A 22,645-nucleotide genomic window follows, 5' to 3' on the forward strand; every position below is an offset into this window, starting at 1 on the left:
GAAAGAGATGCACTCAAAGGACATAAAACCTGACTGCAGCTTTTCACTGTGGTTCACCATAGATTCTGGGCACCTGTGCAGGTATATGACTGTTTTTCTGGGATGAAACAGGACCAGACACAGCAAGGCTCTCTGATGGAAGAGGGGAGCAAGTCTATACCATGCCAGATCATTTAGGATTTGGAGTTTTGAATCCCAGCTGCACTCCAGGAGCTAAAAGGCAGGAGAGCTGTGGTTCCAGGCACACCAACAGCCCTAGGCACAAATGGGGCAAGGGCAGGGATCTGACAAAAGCCTGGGACACAATAAGGGAGATTGTTTACTCTTTTGTGAGGACTTCTTAGACAATAGTAGGTACAAGATCCCCTATCCTAGAAGGAAAGAGTGAGGTGCTACCATTTTGTCCCGCTGTGGAGGTGAGAGCCACTACAACAACCCCCACCCACCCACTATGTCCTGCAAGTGCCTGGTTACTAGGCAAGTCTGACTGTGAGGGAGAACAGCAGGTGCTCCCCCAGAAGACCAACACTGGTACCCCACATGCACCAAGTCTACTTATGAGAGAGTGGTCCAAAGTGTCAGCTTCAGTTCTGGTGAAAATAGAACCAGCCTTTATTATTTTTCTTTTTCTCTTTGGAATCAGACTTACAGTTTTTTTGTTTATTTCTTGTTTTTTTGGTTTGTTTGTTTTTAATAGCTTTTCTCTTTTTTTGGATCAGGTATTTCTCCCCCACCTTTTCTTTTTCTTTGGAATCAGGCTTAGAGTTCCATGTTTGTCTGTTTGGGTTTTTTTGTTATTGCTCTTCCTTTTCTTTTTCTTTTTCAGATCAGGGTTTTGTTTTTTGTTTTTGTTTTTCATAACCAGGCTTATTTTAAGAAACAAATCAAAGCACATCTAGTTAAAGATCCAAATACTCCACACTGTAAGCAAGGAGGAACTCTACATAGGACTGGCCTGTGGGAAAGAGCAGCCAAAACACAACAGCAGAGTACACACAGCATATACCAGAAACACTTACCAAAGTATCAGGCCCTGGACAGTTTATGACCCCTTCTCACTATAGCATCACTCTCAGGAACACACAAAAAAATGATAAGACAGAGGAATTCTCCCCAAAAGAAAGAGGAATAAGAAATCACAGCCAGGGATTTTCTCAAAACAGATATAAGCAATACATCTGAACAAGAACTTAGAGCAACAGTCATAGAATGCAGCTGGGCTTGAACGAAGCATAGATTACACTGGATGTAATCACAGTGAGGGTGGAAGAAGCAGAGGAATGGATACGTGACATAGTAGACAAAATTATGGAAAATAATGAAGCTGAAAATAAGAGGGGGGAAAAGCTATTAGATCATGAAGGTAGATTTAGGGAACTCTGTGATTCCAGAAAGTGCAATATCTGTAGCATAGGAATTCCAGAACTGAAGAGTAGAGTTGGAAAAGGGGGCAGAAGGTTTATTTGAACAAATTATAGCTGAGAACTTCCCTAATCTGGGGGAAAGAAACAGGCATTCAAATCTAAGAGGCATAAAGAACTTCTCTCAAAACCAACAAAAACAGGTTAACATCTAGACATATCATAGTGAAATTTGCAAAATGCAAAGAAAAAGAGAATTCTGAAAGGAGCTAGGGACAAAAGATTCTCAACCTACAATAGTAAACACAGAAAGTTAGCAGCAGACCTGTTTATAGAAACCTGGAAGGCCAGAAGTACTGGCATGATATATTCAACATGCTAAATGGGAAAAATATGCAATCAAGAATACTTTAACCAGTAAAGCTGTCATTCAGAATAGAAGGAAAGATAAAGAGTTTCCAAAACAAACAAAAACTAAAGGAGTTCATGAACACTAAATCAGTTCTGCAAGAAATGTTAAAAGGGAGCCCTTGAATGGGAAAGAGACCGAAAGCAACAAAGACTAGAAAGAAACAGAGGCAGTCTATAGGAATAATGACTTTACAAGTAATATAATGGCACTACATTTATATCTATCAATAATTACTCTGAATGTAAATGGACTAAATGCTCCAGTCAAAATACATATGGAATCAGAATGGATCAAAAGAAAAAAGACCCATTGATACGCTGCTTACAAGAGACAAATTTTAGACCTAAGACACCTCCAGATTGAAAGTGAGAGGGTGGAGAATAATTTATCATGCTAGTAGACATCAAAAGAAAGTTGGAGTAGCCATATTTATATCAGACAAACTAGATTTTAAACCAAAGTCTGTAACAAGAGATGAACAAGGACACCATATCATAATAAACAAGAACATCTAACAATTTTAATAAATATTTATGTCCCCAACTTGGGAGCAGCCAAAGAAAGTCATTAATAACAACCCAATAATAATAGGGGGTTTTAACACCCCATTCACAACAATGGACAAATTATCTAAACAGAAGATCAACAAAGAAATGATGGCTTTGAATAACACACTGGACCAGATGGACTTAACAGATATATTCAAACATTTCATCCTAAAACAGCAGGATATACATTCTTTTCAAGTGCACATAGAACATTCTCCAGAAGAGATCACATAGTGGGCCACAAATCAGGCTTTTACTGGTACAAAATGACTGAGATCACACCATGCATTTTTTCAGACTACAACGCTATGAAACATGAAATCAACCACAGGAAAAAAATTGGAAAGACCACAAATGCATGAAAGTTAAACAATATCCTACTAAAGAATGAATGGGTTAAATAGGAAATTAAAGAAGAAATTTTTAAAATATATGGAAAAAATACATGGAAAGCATGTATTTTTAAAAATACATGGAAGCAAATGAAAATGAAAACTCAACAGTCCAAAACCTTCAGGATGCAGCAAAGGCAGTCATGAGAGGGAAGTATTAACAATACAGGCCTTCCTCAAGAAGAAAAGTCTCAGATACAAAACCTAACCTTATACCTAAAGGAGCTACCCTACAAGCAATTTCACTACTGGGTGTTTACCCCAAAGATACAAATGCAGTGATCTGAAGGGACACCTCCACCCAAATGTTTATAGCAACAATGTCCACAATAGCCAAACTATGGAAAGAACCCAGATGTCCATCAGATGAATGGATAAAGAAGATGTGTGTGTATGTGTGTTTGTGTATGCACACACATGCACATGCATGAATGTGTGTGAATGATGAAATACTACACAGCCATCAAAAATGAAATCTTGCCATCTGCAACAATGTGGATGGAACTAGAGGCTATTATGTTAAGCAAAATATGTCAATTAGAGAAAGATAATTATCCTATGATCTCACGGATATGTGGAATTTAAGAAACAAGGCAGAGGATCATAGGGGAAAAGAGGAAAAATGAAACAAGATGAAACCAGAGAGGGAGGCAACCATAAGGGACTCTTAATCTCAGGAAACAAACTGAGGGTTGCTGGAGGGTTGTAGAAGAACAGGGTAATAGAGTGATCGACATTGGGGAGGGTATGTGTTATAATGAGCACTGGGTATTACATAAGACTGAATCACAGACCTGTACCTCTGAAACAAATAATACATTATATGTTAATTAATTGAATTTAAATTTTTAAATCCAAAAAAATAAAATTTAATTTAATTTTTAAAAAAGAGCCAAAGCAATCTTGAAAACAGGAAAGCAAAGCTGGAGGCATCACAATTCCAGACTTCAAGTTATATTACAAAGCTTTAGTGATCAAGACAGTATGGTACTGGCACAAAAACAGATACATAGATCAAAAGAATGAGTAGAAAATCCAGAAGTGAACCCACAACTACATGGTCAATTTATCTTTAACAAAGCAGGAAAAAATATCCAAAGGAAAAAAGTCTCTTTAACAAATGGTTTTGGGAAAACTGGATAGCACCATGCATAAGAATGAAACTAGACCCATACACAAAAATAAATTCCAATAGATGAAAGACCTAAATGTAAGACAGGAAACCATTAAAATGCTAGAGGAGAAAACAGGCAGCAACCTCTTTAACCTTGGCTGCAGCAACTTCTTACTAGACACATCTCCAGAGTCAAAGAAAACAAAAGCAATAATGAACTGTTGGGACCTCATCAGGATAAAGGACACAGTGAAGGAAACAATCAGTAAAACTAAAAGGCAACCAATGGAATGGGAGAAGATACTTGCATAGGGCTAGTATCCAGAATCTATAAAGAACTCATCAAAATCAACACCCAAAAAAGTAAATAACCCAATTAAGAAAAGAGCAGAAGACATGAATAGACATTTCACCATAGAAGACATATGAATGGCCAATAGACACATGAAAAGATGCTCCATAGGGGCACCTGGGTGGCTTAGTGGGTTAAAGCCTCTGCCTTTGGATCAGGTCATGATTCCAGGGTCCTGGGATCGAGCCCTGCATCAGGCTCTCTGGGAGCCTGCTTCACTTCCTCTCTCTGCCTACCTGTGATCTCTGTCTGTCAAATGGATAAATAAAATCTTAAAAAAAAAATTTAAAAAAAAGATGCTCCATATCACTCATCATCAGGGAAACAGAAATCAAACCCATGAGATATCACCACATACCCATAAGAATGGCTAAAATTAACAACTCAGGAAAGAACAGATGTTGGCAAGCATACAGAGAAAGGGGACCCCTTTTACACTGTTGGCGGGATGCAAACTGATGCAGCCATTCTGAAAGAATATAGAGGTACCTTATACAAGGCCAGAATTACCCTGATACCAAAGCCAAAGACCTTTCATAAAAACAAAATTATATGGAACACCTGGGGTCTCCATGGGTTAAGAGTCTGCCTTTGACTCAGGTCATGACCATAGGGTCCTAGGATTAAGTCCTGCACTGGGCTTCTTACTCGGCAGGGGAGCCTGCTTCTCCCTCTGCCTGCTGCTCCCCCTGCTTGTGCACTCTTCCTCTCTCTGACAAATAAAGAAAATCTTTTAAAAACTGTATGGTATTTTTCTTTCTCTGACTTCTTTCACTTAGCATAATACTCTCTAGCTCCATCCACGTCACTGCAAATGGCAAGACTGCATTCTTTTTGATGGCTAAGTAATAGCCCATTAACAGAGAGATAGATGATAGGTAGGTAGATGATAGGTAGGTTAATAAAGAGATAGATGATAGGTAGGTAGGTGGATTGTTAGATAGATGATAGATAATCACTTCTTTCTCCATTCATCAGTCAACAGACATTTGGGCTCTTTCTCCATAATTTGGCTATTGTTGATAGTGTAGATATAAACATTAGAGTACATGTACTGCTTCAAATCAACATTTTTGTGTCCTTTGGATAAATACAAAGTGGTGTAATTGCTGGGTTGTAGGTAGTTCTTTTTTTAACTTTCTGAGGAACCTCCATGCTGTTTTCTGGAGTGGCTGCACCAGTTTGCATTCTTTTTTTTTTTTAAGATTTTATTTATTTGACAGAGATCACAAGCAGGTAGAGAGGCAGGCAGAGAGAAAGGGGGGGGGGGAGCAGGATCCCTGCTGAGCAGAGAACCCGATGCGGGGCTCGATCCCAGGACCCTGAGATCATGACCTGAGCTGAAGGCAGAGGCTTAACCCACTGAGCCACACAGGTGCCCACCAGTTTGCATTCTTAACCACAATGTCAAAAAGTTCCCCTTTCTCTGCATCCTCACCAACATGTTGTTAAGTTATTAATTTTAGTCATTCTGACAGGTAAGAGGTGGTATCTCATCATAGTTTTGATTTGTATTTCCCTGGTGACGAGTGACATGAAACATCTTTTCATGTGTCGGTTAGCCATCTGTATGTCTCCTTTGGAGAAGAAGATATCTATTCTCCTGTTGGAAAAGGAGACGTGTCTATTCATGTCTTCTGCCTATTTTTTAACTGGATTATTTATTTTTGGGGTGTTCAGTTGTCTAAGTTCTTTATATGTTTGGATACTAACCCTTTATCAAATAGGTCATTTGCAAGTATCTTCTCCCATTCCATTGGTTGCCTTTTAGTTTTGTTGATTGTTCTGTTCACTGTGCAGAAGCTTTTTATTTGGTGAAGTCCCATTAGTTTATTTTTGGTATTGTTCCCCTTGCCTCAGCTGACCTATCTGGAAAAAAATTGCTACAGCTGATGTTAAAGAGATTATTGCCTGTCTTCTCCTCTAGCATTTTAATGGTTTTCTGTCTTACATTTAGGTCTTTCATCTATTGGAATTTATTTTTGTGTATGGTGTAAGGAAGTGGTCTAGTTTCATTCTTTTGCATGGTGCTGTCCAATTTTCCCAACACCATTTGTTAAAGAGACTTTTTCCTTTGGATATTCTTTCCTACTTTGTTAAAGATAAATTGACCTTGTAGTTGTGGGTTTATTTCTGGGTTTTCTACTCTGTTCTTTTGATCTGTTTTTGCACCAGTACCATACTGTCTTGATCACTAAAGCTTTGTAATATAACTTGAAGTCTGGAATTGTGATGCCTCCAGCTTTGCTTTTCTGTTTTCAAGATTGCTTTGGCTATTCAGGGTCTTTGGTAGTCCCATACAAATTTTAGGATTATTTGTTCTAGCTCTGTGAAAAAATGCTGGTGGTACTTTGATTGGGATTGCATCAAATGTGTAGATTCCTTTGGGTAACATAGACATTTTAACAATATTCATTCTTCCAATCCATGAGGATGGATTGTTTCTCCATTTCTTTGGCTTCTTTCATCTATGTCTTAGAGTTTTTGGAATACAGATCTTTTCCTCCTTTGATTAGGTTTACTACTAGGTATGTTATGGTTTTTCTTTCTTTTCTTTTTTTTTTGGTGCAATCGTAAAAGGGATTAATTTCTTAATTTCTCTTTCTGCTGCTTCATTATGGAATACAACAGATTTCTGTAGGTTGATTTTGTATCCTGCAACTTTACTAAATTCCTGTATCAGTTCTAGCAATTTTTTGGTGAAGTCTTTTGAGTTTTCTATACAGAGTATTAGGTCATTATCTGCAAATAGTAAAAGTTTAACTTCTTCCTTGGTAATTTGGATGCCTTTTATTTCTTTATTTTGTCTGATTGCTGTGGTTAGGAATTTAAGAAACAAAACAAACAAACCTGTGGGGGGTGGGGGAGAAGGAGAACAAAACCAAGAAACAGACACTTAACTACTGAGAACAAACTGATGATTACTGGAGGAGATGTGAGTAGGGGGGATGGGTTAAATAGGTAATGGAGATATAAGGACAGCACTTGTGATTGGCCCCAGGTGTTGAACTTAAGTGTTGAATCACTAAATCCTACACCTGAAACCAATATTACAGTGTATGCCAACTAGCTGGAATTTAAATAAAAATTTGGGGGAAAAAAAACACTAGAGGCTAATATCCCTGATGAACATGGATAAAAAAATCCTCAACTAAATAATAGCCAACTGAATTCAACAATACATTAAAAAGATATTCCTCAAGAGTAAGTAGGACTTATTTTAGGGATGCAGGGTTGGTTCTATATTCACAAATCAATCCACATAATTCACCACATTGACAAAGTAAAGGATGAAAACCATATGATCATTTCAATAAGTACAGAAAAAGCATTTGACAAAATCCATCATGCACCCATGATTAAAAAAACTCAACACAGTGGGTGTAGAGGGAACCTTATCATAATAAAGGCATGTATGGAAAAACCCATGGCCATCATCATACTCAACAGTAAAAAAAAAAAAAAAAGAGAGAGAGAGAGAGAGAGCTTTTCCTCTAAGATAAGGAACAAGAGAGAGAGGTCTACTCTCACCTTTCATTCGGCATAGTACTGGAAGTCCTAACCAGAGCAATCATACAAGAAAAAGAAAATATATCCAAATTGATAAGGAGAGAGCAAACCTGTCACTATTTGCAGATGATAGGCAAGTATACATAGAAAATCTTCAAAACTCTATCAAAAAAACTATCAGAATAAATGAATTTAGTAAATTCACAGGGTATGCAAAATTAATATAGAGAATTTGTTCCATTTCTATACACTAATTTAAAAATATCAGAAAGAGAAATTAAGAAAACACTACATGAGGATATAGACAAAAAGAATTATCATGGACTGTTTGTGAGACCACAAGTTGGTGCACCCACCATAGAAAACAGATCGGAGGTTTCTCAAAAAATTAAAAATGAAAATACCTTGCAATTTAGTAATTCCATTACTGGATATTTACCCAAATAAAACACTAATTCAAAAAGATATATGCACCCCTGTTTTTACTGCAGCATTATTTACCAAAATATAAATATGTACATTTACCAAAATATAAATATATATATATTTATATTTTGTATATATGTGTGTGTGTATATATATATATATATATATATATATATGGCAGTAACTGAAGTGTCCATCCATAGATGATGGGTTAAGAAGATGTGGCATATATATAATATTACTCAGCCGTAAAAAAGAATGAGATCTTGCCATTTCCAACAACATGGATGGACCAAGAAGGTATCATGCTAAATGAAATAAGTCAGAAAGAGAAAGACAAATATGACATTATTTCACTTCTATGTGGAATCTAAAAATAAAATGTACAAACAAAGAAACAAATAGCAAAATTAGACCCATAAGCACAGAAAACAAACTATAGTTACCAGATCAGAGAGGGATTGGGGAATAGGTAAAATGGATGAAGGGTACTGGCAGGTACAGGCTTCCAGTTATGGAATGTATAAGCTATCAGGGTGAAAGGTACAGCATAGGAAATACAGTCAATGGTACTGTAAGAGCATTGTATGGGGACAAATGGTAGCTACACTTATGAGTATTGCATAATGTATAGAGTTGTCAAATGTACTATGTTGTACACCTGAAATTAACATTGTGTATCAACCATACTTCAATTAAAAAATAAAGTTTGAACAGTTAGTGTATTAGACCCAGCAATTCCACTCCTAGGTATCTATGCAAGAAAACTGAAAACACATGTCCACACAAAAATTACACTAATGTTAACAGCAACATTATTCATAATGATGAAAAAATGGAAATAACCTAAATGTATTTCAACTGATGAACTGATAAATATGATATGGATCATTTGGTCATAGAAAGAAATGAAGTACTGATACATGCTACAACATGGATGAAATTAAAGTCCATGAAGCAAAAAAAGCTGGCCATAAAGGCCACAGAATCCATGTATATAAGATGTCTTGAACAGACAAATTAGAGACAAACAAATGGTTGCTTAGGGTTAAGGAGAACCTGGAGGGCTCAGTCAGTTAAGTGTCCAACTATTGATTTTGGCTCAGGTTGTGGTCTAACTGTCATGAGATCGAGCCCCCCATCAGGGCCCACACTGTGCATTGAACCTGTTTAAGATTCTCTCTCCCTCTTCCTTTGCTTTTCTCCCTCCTAACCCCACTCATGCTCGTTCTTTAAAAAAAAAAAAAGTGGTTACTTAGGGCTAAGAATGGGAGTTTGGGTAAATGAAGAGTGACTGCTAATGAGTGGCATTTTTGGGGGGGGTAATGATTTTATAAGATAGTGGTAATGTTGCACACCACAGAATATACAGGAAAATGAATCGAATTGGACATTAAATGAATGAATTCTATGATATGCACATTATGTCTCCATAAAGTTGCTATAAAAGTTAAGAAATACAAATAAGAAAAAAGAAAGAAAAAATCCTGTAAGGTCCATAATCCTATCACCTAGAGAAAACCACTGTCGCATTTTATTGATACTGTCCCAAATTATACTGTTACCCTAAGTGCTTTTTCATTAATAATATATTGTAAACATCTTTCCATGTCAATAAACCCACCTCAACATAAAACAAAAGAGAGAGAGAGACTGAGTCCAGGCCAGGGTGAACATCTACATGAGAACACTCCATAAAGATTGGGAAAGGTGACTATTTTCTCTAATATGCAGAAACAAACACATAGAGCCAAGGAAAATGAAGAAGAAGAAAAATACATTCTAAATGAAAGAACAAGATAAAATTCCAGAAAAAGACCTTAATGAAATGAAGATAAGTGATTTACCTGATAAAGAGTTTAATATAATGTTCATAGAGATGATCACCAAGGTCAGGAAAACAATGCATGAAGAAAGTGAGTATTTCAACAGAGATAGAAAACATAAGAAAGCACCAAATAGAAAACACACAAGTGAAGAATATGATAATTGAATGGATATGTTAAAAAATAGGGTTCAACACTAAGCTAGATCAAACAGAAGAAAGGATTGATAAACTCAAAAACAGGTCAATAGAATTCATCCAATCAGAAGAGCAAAAGAAAAGGGAATTAGAAAGAGTGAACATAGCTTAAGGGACTTAAAAGACATCAACAAGCAAATTAATCTTCACATTACAGGGGTCCCAAATGAAGAAACGTGGTCAAAAGTCTTATTCAAATAATGGCTGAAAAATTATTTAACCTGGGGAAAGAAATAGACATCCAGATCCAGGATGCCCAGAAAGTTTAAAACAAATCTGAAAAGACCCACACCAAGACACAGTGTAATAAATTGTCAAACATTAAAGACAAAGAGATCTTTAAAACAGCAAGAGAAATACAACTTGATATATATCTATTATAGATATATATCAAGAGAAATACAACTTGATATATACCTAGATATCTATCTAGATATATATATGTAAGAGAAATAAGACTATCAGCAGATTTTTTTTTTTTTAGCAGAAACTTTGCAGGCCAGCAAAGAGAGGCATAATAAATTCAAGTACTAAAAGAAAAAGTCTGCCAACCAAAAATAACCTACCCAGAAAAGCTGTCCTTCAGCATTGGGGAAATAAGGTTTTCCAGACAAAAAAAAAAAAGCTGAAGGAGTTCGTTACCATTAGCCCAGCCTTTCAAGAAATGCTGAAATCACTTCTTCAAGCTGAAGTGAAAGGACACTAACTAGTAATAGGCAAGCATATATAAGTATAAATTTCATTGATATAGACAAATATATAGTTAAATTCGGAATACTCTAATATTAATGGTGGTGGGTAAATCATTTATAAATTTAGCATAAAGGCCAAAAGGCAAAAGTATTAAAAATAACCACAATGATTTTTAATGGATATATAAGGTAAAAAGATGTAAATTGTGACATCAAAAACAAAGTGTTGGAGGAGTTAAAGATACAGCTTTAGCATGTGTTCAAAGGTAAGTTATTACCACGTTAAAATAGACTGATATATTTTATGTAAGTCTCATAGTAACCACAAAGCAAAAACCTATAATGGATACAAAAAAACAAAGAGAAAGAATCCAAACATACAATAAAACGAGGTCATCCAGACAAAAAAAAAAAAAAAAAAAACAAACCAATAAGGAAATCTTGAACTTAAATAACAAATTAGAACAGTTGGACTTAACAAATACTTATAGACATTCCATTCAATAGTAGCAGAATATACATTTTTAAATGCACATGGAATATTCTCCGGGATAAAGCACATTAGGCCACAAAACAAGTCTTAAGTAACTTAAAAAGCTTGAAATTATATCAAGTATCTTTTCTAACTTCAAAGGTATAAAACTAGAAATCAATTACAAGAAGGAAACTGTAAAAGAAAAAAAGAAGGAAACTGTAAAATTCATAAATATGTGGAGATTAAAAAACATACTTTGAATAATGAATAAAGGAAAAAATCAAAACTGAAATAAAAAATACCTTGCAACAAGTAAAAAAGAAATAAAACATACCTAAAACTTATAGGATGCAAGAGAGCAGTTTTAATAGGAAAGTTTATAGTGATAAATGCTTATATCAGGAAACAAAAAAAAATCTTGAACCAACTTAACCTTATACCTCAATGAACTAGGGAAAAAGAGCACAAAGCACAAAGTAAGTGGAAGGAAGGAAATAACAAAAATCAAAGTAGAAATAAATGAAATAGAGACTTAAAAGATAATAGAAAAGATCAATGAAATTAAGACATGGGAATATTTTTTTTAAATAAAAACAAAATTGATAAACTTCTAACTAGACTCATAAAGAAAATAGAGAGGACTGGGTGCCTGAGTGGCTCCGTTGGTTAAGCATCTCCCTTCAGCTCAGGTCATGATCCCAGGGTCCTAGGATTGAGTCCCACATGGGGCTCCCTGCTCAGTAGGGAGCCTCTTCTCCCTCTGTCTCTGTTCCTTCTCCCTGCTCATGCTCTCTCTCTCTCTCTCTCTATCTCACTCTCTCTCAAATAAATAAATAAAAACTTATTTTTAAAAAAAAGAAAGAAAATGAGAGGACTCAAATAAAATCAGAAATCAAGGAGGAGCTACTACAACTGATACCACAGAAACACAAATGATCCTAAGAGACTACTATGAATAATTATATACCACCAAATTGGACTACCTAGAAGAAATGAGTAAGTTCCTAAAAATAACAACCTATGAAGTCCAAATCATGAAGAAATAGAACACATCAAATTACTAGTAAGGAGACTGAATCAGTAATCAAAAACCTCTCAACAAACAAAAGTCTAGGATCAGATTGTTTCACTGGTGAGTTATATCAAATATTTAAAGAATTAATACAAATTCTGCTCAAACTCTTCCAAAAATAACAGAAGAGGGAAAATTTACAGATTGTTTTATGAGGTCAGCATTAACCTGATACCAAATCAGACAAGAATACTACAAAAGAAGAAAAAAAATTCCAGCAATATTTTTAAAAGGAGAATACACCATGATCAAGTGAAATTTATCCTAGAACTCCTGATTTAACAATAACTGTGACCCACAATATTAAAAAATAAAATTTTAAAACCATACAGTCATCTCAATATGCATATAAAAATCATTTGATAAAAGTCAGTACCTATCCTTCATCGAAAAAAACATTAATTTTTTTTAATAAACTAAGAACTGAAGGGAATTTCATCAACCTAACAAAGTGCTTCTAAAGGTCTGATGTCACATTTGATAATGGAAGACTGAATGTTTCTCCTCAGATTAGCAATAAGATATGGAGGTTCACTCTCTCCTAGACAGTACAATGAGTCAAGAAATAAAAGACAGAGATTGGAAAGGAAGAATCTTCTTTCTCACGTAAAACATGACCATATTCATAAAAAAGAAAAAAAAAAGTGCTACTTGATCTAGTAAGTGAGCTTAGCAAGATCACTGGAATAAGGGGTGTCTGGGTGGCTCAGCTGGTTGTGTCTGCTTTCAGCTCAAGGCATGATCCCAGGATCCTGGGATCAAGCTGCACACTCAGCAAGGAGCCTGCTTCTTTCTCACATTTTCCTTGCTTGTGCACACACACACACACACACACACATTCTCTCTCTCTCTCTCAAATAAATAAAATATTTTTTAAAAAGATCACCATGTTAAAGATAAATATAATAAAATCAGTGGAAAGAGTTCCCACTTCTAAGAAGAGGGAATAGACTTATATATTCCTATCTTCCCTGACAAATGTAAATAAAACCCCTAAACATTATATATAAAACATGAGAAGATTCTGAAATGTAAAAAGAAGACCACAGACCACAAAGAACCTTGGGACCCAAGGAAGTATATGATGGTAAAATCTCTAGACTTTCTTATTGCCTCATACATCTCACATGTGGAGCTAAAGAAAATGGCCACTAGAAATACCAAAGGGTTTAGACAATAAAAGCCCAACTAAATCATGCTCTTTCCATTCTTGATCTTAGTAAGACAGAAAACTTTTAAGATAATAAACGTTCTATTCTAGTCACACTGCATGCACACACATGACCCAACCTCCACACAGCCAGCAAAGGTCAAGTAGGGAGTCTATACTTTTACCCCCAGCAGACTTTAACAAGGTGACACAACCCTTATAGGGATGGTATTAAAGGAGGTGAGTGCTGGTGACCATGACCTCATCTCTAGGGTGTGATAACAAGCCTCCCTATCACAGTTGCAATGGAGACACCATAGGGAACCTGGACTTCTACCCTTGTCCAGTAGTAACAAGGCGATCCACCACTCCTTGTTGAGGTGGTGTCTGAGGAAGCCTAGTGGACAGTGAAGACTTTTTAACCATCCTCCACAATATCAGTAGAAGACAACTAAAGAGCAAAGTTATTAGAGACAGCCCTAGTAGGGATCTAGAACTCCAACTGCTGACCAGCAAGTGCCCCTTCCTTCCTCAGGTGTCAACTGTGGAAAAAATGGGTAACCTGGACTTCTATACCCATGAGATGGCATTCCCCCTTATCCTGCTCAAGTCAGAGAAAGCCAGCTAAAACTGAATATATATATATAAGATTCAGAGTCTCATAATACTCCAAATGTCCAGATTTCAATAAAAAATCATTTGTCATACCAAGAATCAGGATGACCTCAACTTGAATAAGAAAAGAATGATTACCAGTTTCCAAATCCAAGATGATAGAGATGTTAGAATAATATGACAATTTTAAAGCAGCCATTTATAGAGTGCTTCAACAATTAGAAAGGTGCTTAAAACAAATGGAAAAATAGAGTTCAGAAAGAAATGGAAGATACAAAGAACCAAATGGAAATTTTAGAGCTGTTAAGTACAGTAACCAAAATAACACTTAATGGATAGGCTCAACACCAGAATGGAGGAGTCAGAGAAAAGAAAAATTAATTTGAAGATAGAACAATAGAAATTATCCAATCTGAATAACAAAAAAAAACACTACAAACAAACCATATATATATATATATATATATTTTTTTTTTTTAATCCCACACAGAGCCTCAGAGATCTCACATTTGTGTCATTGGAATCCAAAAGGAAAGGTAAAAGAGGACAGGGCTTCAAAAAAGCTATGAGAAATAATAGCTGGAAACGTACCAAATTTCGGCAAGAGATATAGGCATACAGACTCAAGAAGTTTTATGAATCCCAAAAAGGATAAATTCAAAGATGTACCAAGATACATTATAGTCAAACTTCTGAAAACTAAGGAGAAAAAAAAGTCTTGAAAGCAGCAAGATAAAAATAACACCTTATATATAGGGGAGGGAAGCAATTTGAACAGCAGATTGGTCATAAGAAACTATGGAGTCCAGCAGAAAGAAGAACAATACTTTTCACATGTTGAAAAAGAGAAATGTTGGCACAGAATTTTACATCTAGTAAGAATATCCTTCCAGAATGAAGGAGAGATCAAGTCATTCTTAGATGAAGGAAAGCTAAGAATTTGTCACCAGCATACCAACCCTAAAAGAATGGCTGAAGGAAGTTTTCTAAGCAGAAATGAAATGATAGAAGAAGGAACTCTGGAACATTAAGAAGGAAGAGATTAAAATTTTAATAGTAAAAATATTGGCAAATACGTTTTACTTCCATGGTCTATGTTATGTTTTGATGATTAAAAAAAACTACAACACTGTCTGATATAGTTCTAAAACATGTCTAGAGAAAATATTAATACAATTATACTATAAATAATGGAAACAAGAGGATTTGGGGGGTGTAAAGGGACTTTAGAGCAGTTAAGTTTTTTATATTTCATTCAAACTGATAAAATGTCAACACCAGTAGACTGTGTAAGTTGTGTACACATAATGTAATAATATCTAGGGAAAATGCTTAAAAAATGATGTACAAAGTTATACTCTCAGAATCATTATAATCATGTTGGAACTCTAAAATATTTAAGTAAACCGCAGGAAATTATGAAAAAATAAAATAAAAACAAAACAAAACAAAAAAACCCACAGAGAACATTCTCTTTGATGGCCGAGTAATATTCCATTTTATATATATACCACATCTTCTTTATTCATTCGTCTATGGGCTGACATCTGGGCTCTTTCCATATTTTGCAACAATGCTGGATGGAACTAGAGGGTATTATACCAAGCAAAATAAGTCAGAGAAAGAAAAATATCATATATGATTTCACTCGTATGTGGAATTTAAGAAACAAAACAGATGAATATAGGGAAAGGGAAGGAAAAATAAAGTAAGATGGAAATTGAGAAGGAAGAAAACCATAAGAGATGCTGAACTCCTGGAAACTAACTGAGGGTTGCTGGAGGGAAGGCTGGTGGAGGGAAGGGATAATTGGGGGAAAGGCCTTAAGGAGAGCACATGATGAAATGTGCACTGGGTCTTATATGCAACTGATGAATCAATAAATTATACCTCTGAAACTATACAAAACTATATGGAGAACAGAAGACAAAATAAAAAAATAGCAGATATAAGCCTGAAATATCAATAATTACTTGTGTAAATATATAAATAAATCCATGTGTAAATTACATAAGTGTAAATGGTCTAAATCTAAAAACTGAAGACCTGAGATTAACAGAGTGGATGAAAAAACATAACCCCACTATATACTGGTAATCAAAGACAAACTTCAAACAATAATATAGGCAGGTTAAAGTAAAAGAATGAAAACCAATATATCTTTTGAATACTGAATTCTTTCTATTTAAGATCTGGAGCAAGTTGTAGATGTCCCACTGTATTTCAACATTATACTGGAAATACTAGCCAGCCTGACAAGAAAATAAGAGAAATAAAAGGCAAATGAATGGGACAAAAATTAAACTATCCCTATTTACAGGTGACAAGATTGTCTACACAGAAAATTCTAAGGAACCTACCAAAAAACTCAGAATAAAACCGTTCAGCAAGGCCACAGGATACCAGATAAACATACAAAGAAATCAATTGTATTTCTATACTAACAATGAACATGAACACATAAGATACCAAATTAAAAGCCCAATATCATTTACATTGCCAAAAAAGTGAAATAATTATGTCTAGTTCGAACAAAATATGTGTAGGACTTTTACACTAAGAACAAAACACTGATGAAAGAAATCAAAGAATATCTAAATAAATGGAGAATCATACCATGTCTACAGATTAGAGGCTCAACATAATAAATATGTCAAGATTTTATTCATAAATACAAACAAAAGTATTCTAAAATTTAGATAGAAAGGCAACGTAACTGGAATGGTTAAACAATTTAGGGATAAAAAAATACAGTGAGAGAAGCAATTTCAAGATCTATTACACAGCTACGGTAATCAAGGCAGTGTGTTTTCAGCAAAGGAACAGTCACAGAGATCAAAAATGGAACAGAACATGAACTTAGAATAGACACACACCAATATGCCCAGATGATTTTTGACAAAGGTGAAAATTGCAAAGCCAATTGCAAAAAAGGAGAGAGCCTTTTCAACAAATGTGCTGGAGCAATTGAAAATCCGCAGGCAAAAAAACAAAAAGAGAGAAAAAAAAACACCTAACTCTCACACCTTATACAAAAGTTAACACCAAATGGATAATATACTTAAATGTAAAAGGTAAAACTGTAAAACTTTTAGAAAAAAAATAGGAAAAAATCATTGGGGATTAGGGCTAGGCAGAGGTTCTTAGACTTGACAGCAAAAATAAGATTGATAGAAGGAAAAATTGATAAAGTGGGTTTAACAAAATTAAAACCTTTCACTCTGCAAAAGACCCTATTAAGGGAATGAAAAGACAAGCTACAGCCTGGGAGAAAATATTTGAAAACCACATAACCAACAAAGAACTAGTATCTAAAACATACAAAGAACTCTCAGAACTTAATAGCAAAATAACAAACAATCTTATTTGAACACGGGGAAAGACATGAAGAGACATTTCACCAAGCATATGTAGGTGGCAAATAAAACAAACCCCCCAAAAAAAGTGCTTTTAAATAAAAGTACCTCACACCAGAGTTTTTAAAAGTCAACTGTAAATGATGAGAGACCTAAAGGTGAAAACCAACAGTGTAAGATAATAAAACATTAGGAAAAATAACCTGATGTTAGAATAGATAGGAATTTCTTATCCTTAAAAATCACTGAGTCTATTCACAAAATGGAATTCCTGGGCCCAAAACCCTAAGTATGGAAGTTCCCCCCGGTATCACTACCAGATGATCTGTCTTCAATACTCCATCTCTGTTTCAGTTTCAAAGATACTTGGAAACTCATATTAAAATGAAAAAGTTTAGGTAAAGAAAGAAAAAGAAAGGGAAGCGAAAAGGAAAGGAAAGGGAAAGAAAGAGGGAAGGAAAGGGAAAGAAAGGAAGGAAGGAAGGGAAGAAAGAAGGAAGGAAACAAAAATGCACTCACAGTTCCTCCCATTCTTTTTTTCGTTGCTGAATCTTAAGTTGGGCCCTTTCAGCTTTTAATATAAGTTTCCTTGTTTTCTCAATTTGATTTTCCACCATAATTTCACTCAGGGTTTTAGGCCGAAACTTCTTCCCTTTTTCTATAATTGATTCTTCTGGCACACTAATGTTCCCACCTGTACAGAGAGTCAACATTTTTTTTTCCAATCTTCTTGAAACATCAAAATGAAATTCTCAATTTTTTTAAACCTGCCATATTCTAAAAAACAGAATATAATGAATCTATAAATCACAATTTGTTTAACAACTACCATGAATTTAACCCCATAATAAGTATTTTAGAATAACAAAATAAAGAAATCGAAGTCACAGTATTTGCTCTAAAGGACCTTATTGAAAAGTTGGCAAGACGAGACATATCAAATAATTAGAAAATAAGATAAATAATGAGGGTCCACTGACAGACGAACTCAGAAGTTGGGTGGGAATACTTGCGATATGGTGGGAGAAGGGAAAAACAAGCAGGTCCTATTTAACATATATAATTTGAGGTGGCATGTACTGACTGCAGTGGTCTGTGGCAATTTGAAAAATTGGTCAGAAACACACAATCAGGGGTGCCTGGGTGGCTCAGTGGGTTAAAGCCTCTGCCTTCGGCTCAGGTCATGATCCCAGGGTCCTGGGATCGAGCCCCACATCGGACTCTCTGCTCTGCAGGGAGCCTGCTTCCTCCTCTCTCTCTCTCTGCCTGCCTCTCTGCCTACTTGTGATCTCTATCAAATAAATAAATAAAATCTTAAAAAAAAAAAAAAGAAACACACAATCAAACCTATTATTCCAGAATTATACATTTACTGAGGCAATTTCTTACTGTATGTTCAAGCTACAAGAGAGATATGCTTTAGATATATATTTTGGAAAAAAGTTAAATAAATAGGGGATGGTCATATAATTATAACTCATAATTTCAACTTTCATATTTCAAATATATGGGAATTTGGAAAAGCAGGAGTTTAATGTGGCTTGGGTCATTTTATAAGAAAAGTATAATTCAATCTGGAATCTCTAAGAACTTGTAGAAATCAGAGAGGAGAGGAATGAATTGGTCACTCCAGTAGAAGCCTGGGTATAAAAGTATCAGGCGTAATTAGGGAGCAGTGAGCAAGATAATAGGCTAAAAATACCAGCAGAACAGTATGAAAATGCACCATTAATAAGAAACAGAATAGGGATATACTATGGAAAGATTAAATACCAGGAAAATGATTTCAGAATTTATCTGAAAGGAGCCATTAAACTTTTCTCAATGAAGAGGATAAGCAACATTAATGTCAGTATTGTATCATGGGCACTAGCTGTGCTGTCCTTTATTTTTGATTGGGCTCTCTGAGTCATTCCCAGAATTCTTGCCTTCCTCCTAGTCATCTGCAGTCACCCTGTGGGCAGTTACAAGAGCAGGTTGCAGCAATTAAGAGGTACTCTTTTCACACCTGAATTCTCAGCTCATCATTCTGTTTAAAATATATGCTCTTAGAAAATAGATTGAAATGTCATCTCCTATCCCCACACCCTGGGGTAGGGTCTAAGAATCAGCAAAGAAACACTGCCTAGAAACTAGCAACTAGAGAAAGCCTAAATTTAAGAAAGGTAGATGTTGGTAGTAAGAAATTAGCAGCATCAAGTACTCTAACCCACTCAGTCACATAACCAGGGTGGGTTTTCCTTAGCAATCTGCATTAAAGAGCTGGTGTGGAACATTTGCTGGAGGAACACGGCCTCCCATTCTCAGCCATATCACACATCCCTATCATTCTTGATTATTATTCGAAAGGAATAAAGGGAGACAACAGATGAAGCTCAAGCCATCAAAAAGCGTTCAAAGGTTCTGCCTACAAAAAGACAAATTCAGTTTTGAAAACTTAATAAGTAAGGATTTAAAAGCCTTCTTGTTATTTAGGCTACCTGTATCTTTCTGGCTATCTTTCCTTCCAGCTCCTTCTTTTTCCAACCTCTCCAATTTGCTTGTTCTTCTGTCTGACAGACTTGTTCGCTTGGACTTGGAATACTTAGAGGGCTTCACAAGCCTATAGGAGGTTATCTTGTGATCACTTTGTATGGCATGAACCACAATAGTATCACTTTCCAATGACTCACGAAATCTGAAAAAATATAACAAGTATTTGCAATAGTCACCATCTAAATCAATTATACCATTTTATAGTTCTGCATGATTAATAAAATAAGACCACAATGCACTATGCTTATAAATATTATATTGTGCTAGATCCAAAATTTGACAATGCATTAACCAATATGATGTGATAGAAATTGCATAGGACTCAGTTAAAGAGCAAGTAGAATTTTCTTTCTAATGGAAACACTTAACAAACTATTATTAATCAGTATGATGCCATTGTTTTGCTAATGTATAGAAAAATGAAAAACTTTCAGGCAGACTGTAATTTAATGGTAAGTGGATCATATCAAATTCTGACAAAAAGTAATCCACCTATCTATTATGTCATATGAGATATCATGTGTGTGTGTGTGTCTCATATATGTTACCCTTTTGCCTCTACAAAAAATATTAAACTCAGGAATTTATATTATTAGTTAGTTCACTTTTCTTTTACAGCCCACAGGAATTTATTCTTTATCAATTAATGGTTAATTGTTGTTATTTTGCGGGGGGGGGGACTCGTTCATAATTATTCCCCATTCTTTAATTTTAGAATTTAACTTACTTATGTATATAGCAATTATTCCTAGTTTATCTGCCTTTCTTACTTTTTAAATCCAATCCTTTGAAATCTATTTCTTCTTTTAAAATGGTTATTTCTAATTTTCCCTTTTCTCTTATAGTATAGTATCTTTCTCATCACTATAAGACTTATTCTTTTTATCTTTCTGCCTGCTAGAGTTTTACTCTAAATTTTATTCTTCCCATAAAACACAGAAAACATGAAGGAAAATATGGATAGTTTTGGTCCCATCAAAATTTAAAACTTCTGCATAGTTAGAAAAATGTGAGCAAAGTTTAAGGCAAATGGTAGAGTACAAGAAAGCATTTCCAATATGTATAATTAAAAAATGAGTTGTGGGTACATATTCCCTGCTTCTGACAGCTTCTGGGGTGATATAAGGTCCCAAAGATAATGACTGCATGTGTGTTTGATCCTGGGAACAGAGGCTCCTGGCCTTACCAAAAACTACCTGCTCCAGCATAGTACAGGAACCAAAGACTCAAACAAATGAAAGCAAAAGGCAGGCTGGGACAATGAGCCCCACCAGTTTAAGACTCATATTTGCCATATATATATAGACTCACAAATATAGTATGAATATTTGTTAAAGCCAAAAATAGGATATATTATGTTGAAGGTTCTTCCTGAGAACTCCTTAGCTACTTTCATCTCTTGGCAGTCATCTAGATATAATTCCAAGATTCAAACATTCAGGTATTAATATGAAGTAACAAGTACCATGAATCACAGAGCAGGGTACCAGAGAGGAAACTGCTGTATAGGGAGAGATCTCTGAAAATCTCTCTTCCAGGCTTCACATGATTATTCATCACTGTATGCATGTGATGAGTCCACCTGAAGCTGGGGAAAGAATCACCAAAAGAGAACAGGCAGAATAATCCCCAGGCCTCACACAGGTTGGAATAGCTTGTGTTCTCCCCAAGCTCCATGATACATAGAACATAGGATACAGTATTCAAAAGGATTTTATCTTAGCAGTGAGGAAAAATAAGCTCTAAAGGCTGCCTAACACAGATTAAAAACAAGACTCAAAAACTAAGATTATTTCCAAGAAACTTAACTGAATCCCAAAATAAGACTCAAGAATATTTAAAAGTGACAAAAACCCAGCACCCACAATGTGACATTCATGTCTGACATCCAGTCAAAATTTTTCAGGAAGGCAAAGAAGCAGAAAAATATAACCCAAAATAAAGAAAAATTTTTCAACCAACAGAAATAGACCCAGAAAACACAGATGATATAACTAGCAGACAAGCACATTAAAGCAGTTATTATAATATATTTTTATATTTTCAGGAAATAGAGAAAAGCATGAGCACATTAAAGTGAATGAAATCCTTACTTATGACACTAGGAAATCAATAAATAATGATTAATAAATTCATATAAATACATTGTTTAGTTATAACCACTAAGAAATTAAAAGTGGATTCTCTTTAAGATCTATCACATTTATGGATTAAAATACTCAGTATTTATTTTTAAAATCTATTATACCAAAGTTGACCTACAGAGTCAGTGTAATTCCAGTCAAAATCTTAGCAGGTATTTTGATGAAAATTGACAAGTTGCAAAGGACCTATGTAATACTGAAGATGAAGAACAAAGAGGATTTACAATATCAGATGTTAAGAACAATTAAAAATAGTGTTATACTAGCACAAAGACAGGTCAATGGAATAGTATGAAGAGTTCAGAAATGAATATATAAAAATATATAGTATATTTATATGTATATAAAATATTTACATATAAATATATGTATATAACATACATGTATTATGTGTATATCATACATATACACACATACATATGTACATACATATATATGTATATATGTAAATATATAGTTACTTCATTT

At 34.9% G+C, this 22,645-nt stretch overlaps 1 protein-coding gene across 1 annotated transcript in view; it reads right to left on the reverse strand.

Moving 5' to 3' along the window:
- CFAP44 (cilia and flagella associated protein 44) overlaps nucleotides 1–22,645 on the reverse strand; it is a 159,616-nt gene that overhangs the window by 52,483 nt on the left and 84,488 nt on the right. The window contains exons 23-24 of the mRNA XM_032852219.1: nucleotides 19,979–20,175; nucleotides 18,018–18,192 (exon numbers count right to left, since the gene is read on the reverse strand). Coding sequence (XP_032708110.1) covers nucleotides 18,018–18,192; nucleotides 19,979–20,175 — 372 coding nt within the window. The remainder of the gene's footprint in view (nucleotides 1–18,017; nucleotides 18,193–19,978; nucleotides 20,176–22,645) is intronic.

Source organism: Lontra canadensis, unplaced genomic scaffold (assembly GCF_010015895.1).
Source record: "Lontra canadensis isolate GAN:19392208 unplaced genomic scaffold, GSC_riverotter_1.0 scaffold6, whole genome shotgun sequence".
Lineage (NCBI taxonomy): Eukaryota > Metazoa > Chordata > Mammalia > Carnivora > Mustelidae > Lontra > Lontra canadensis.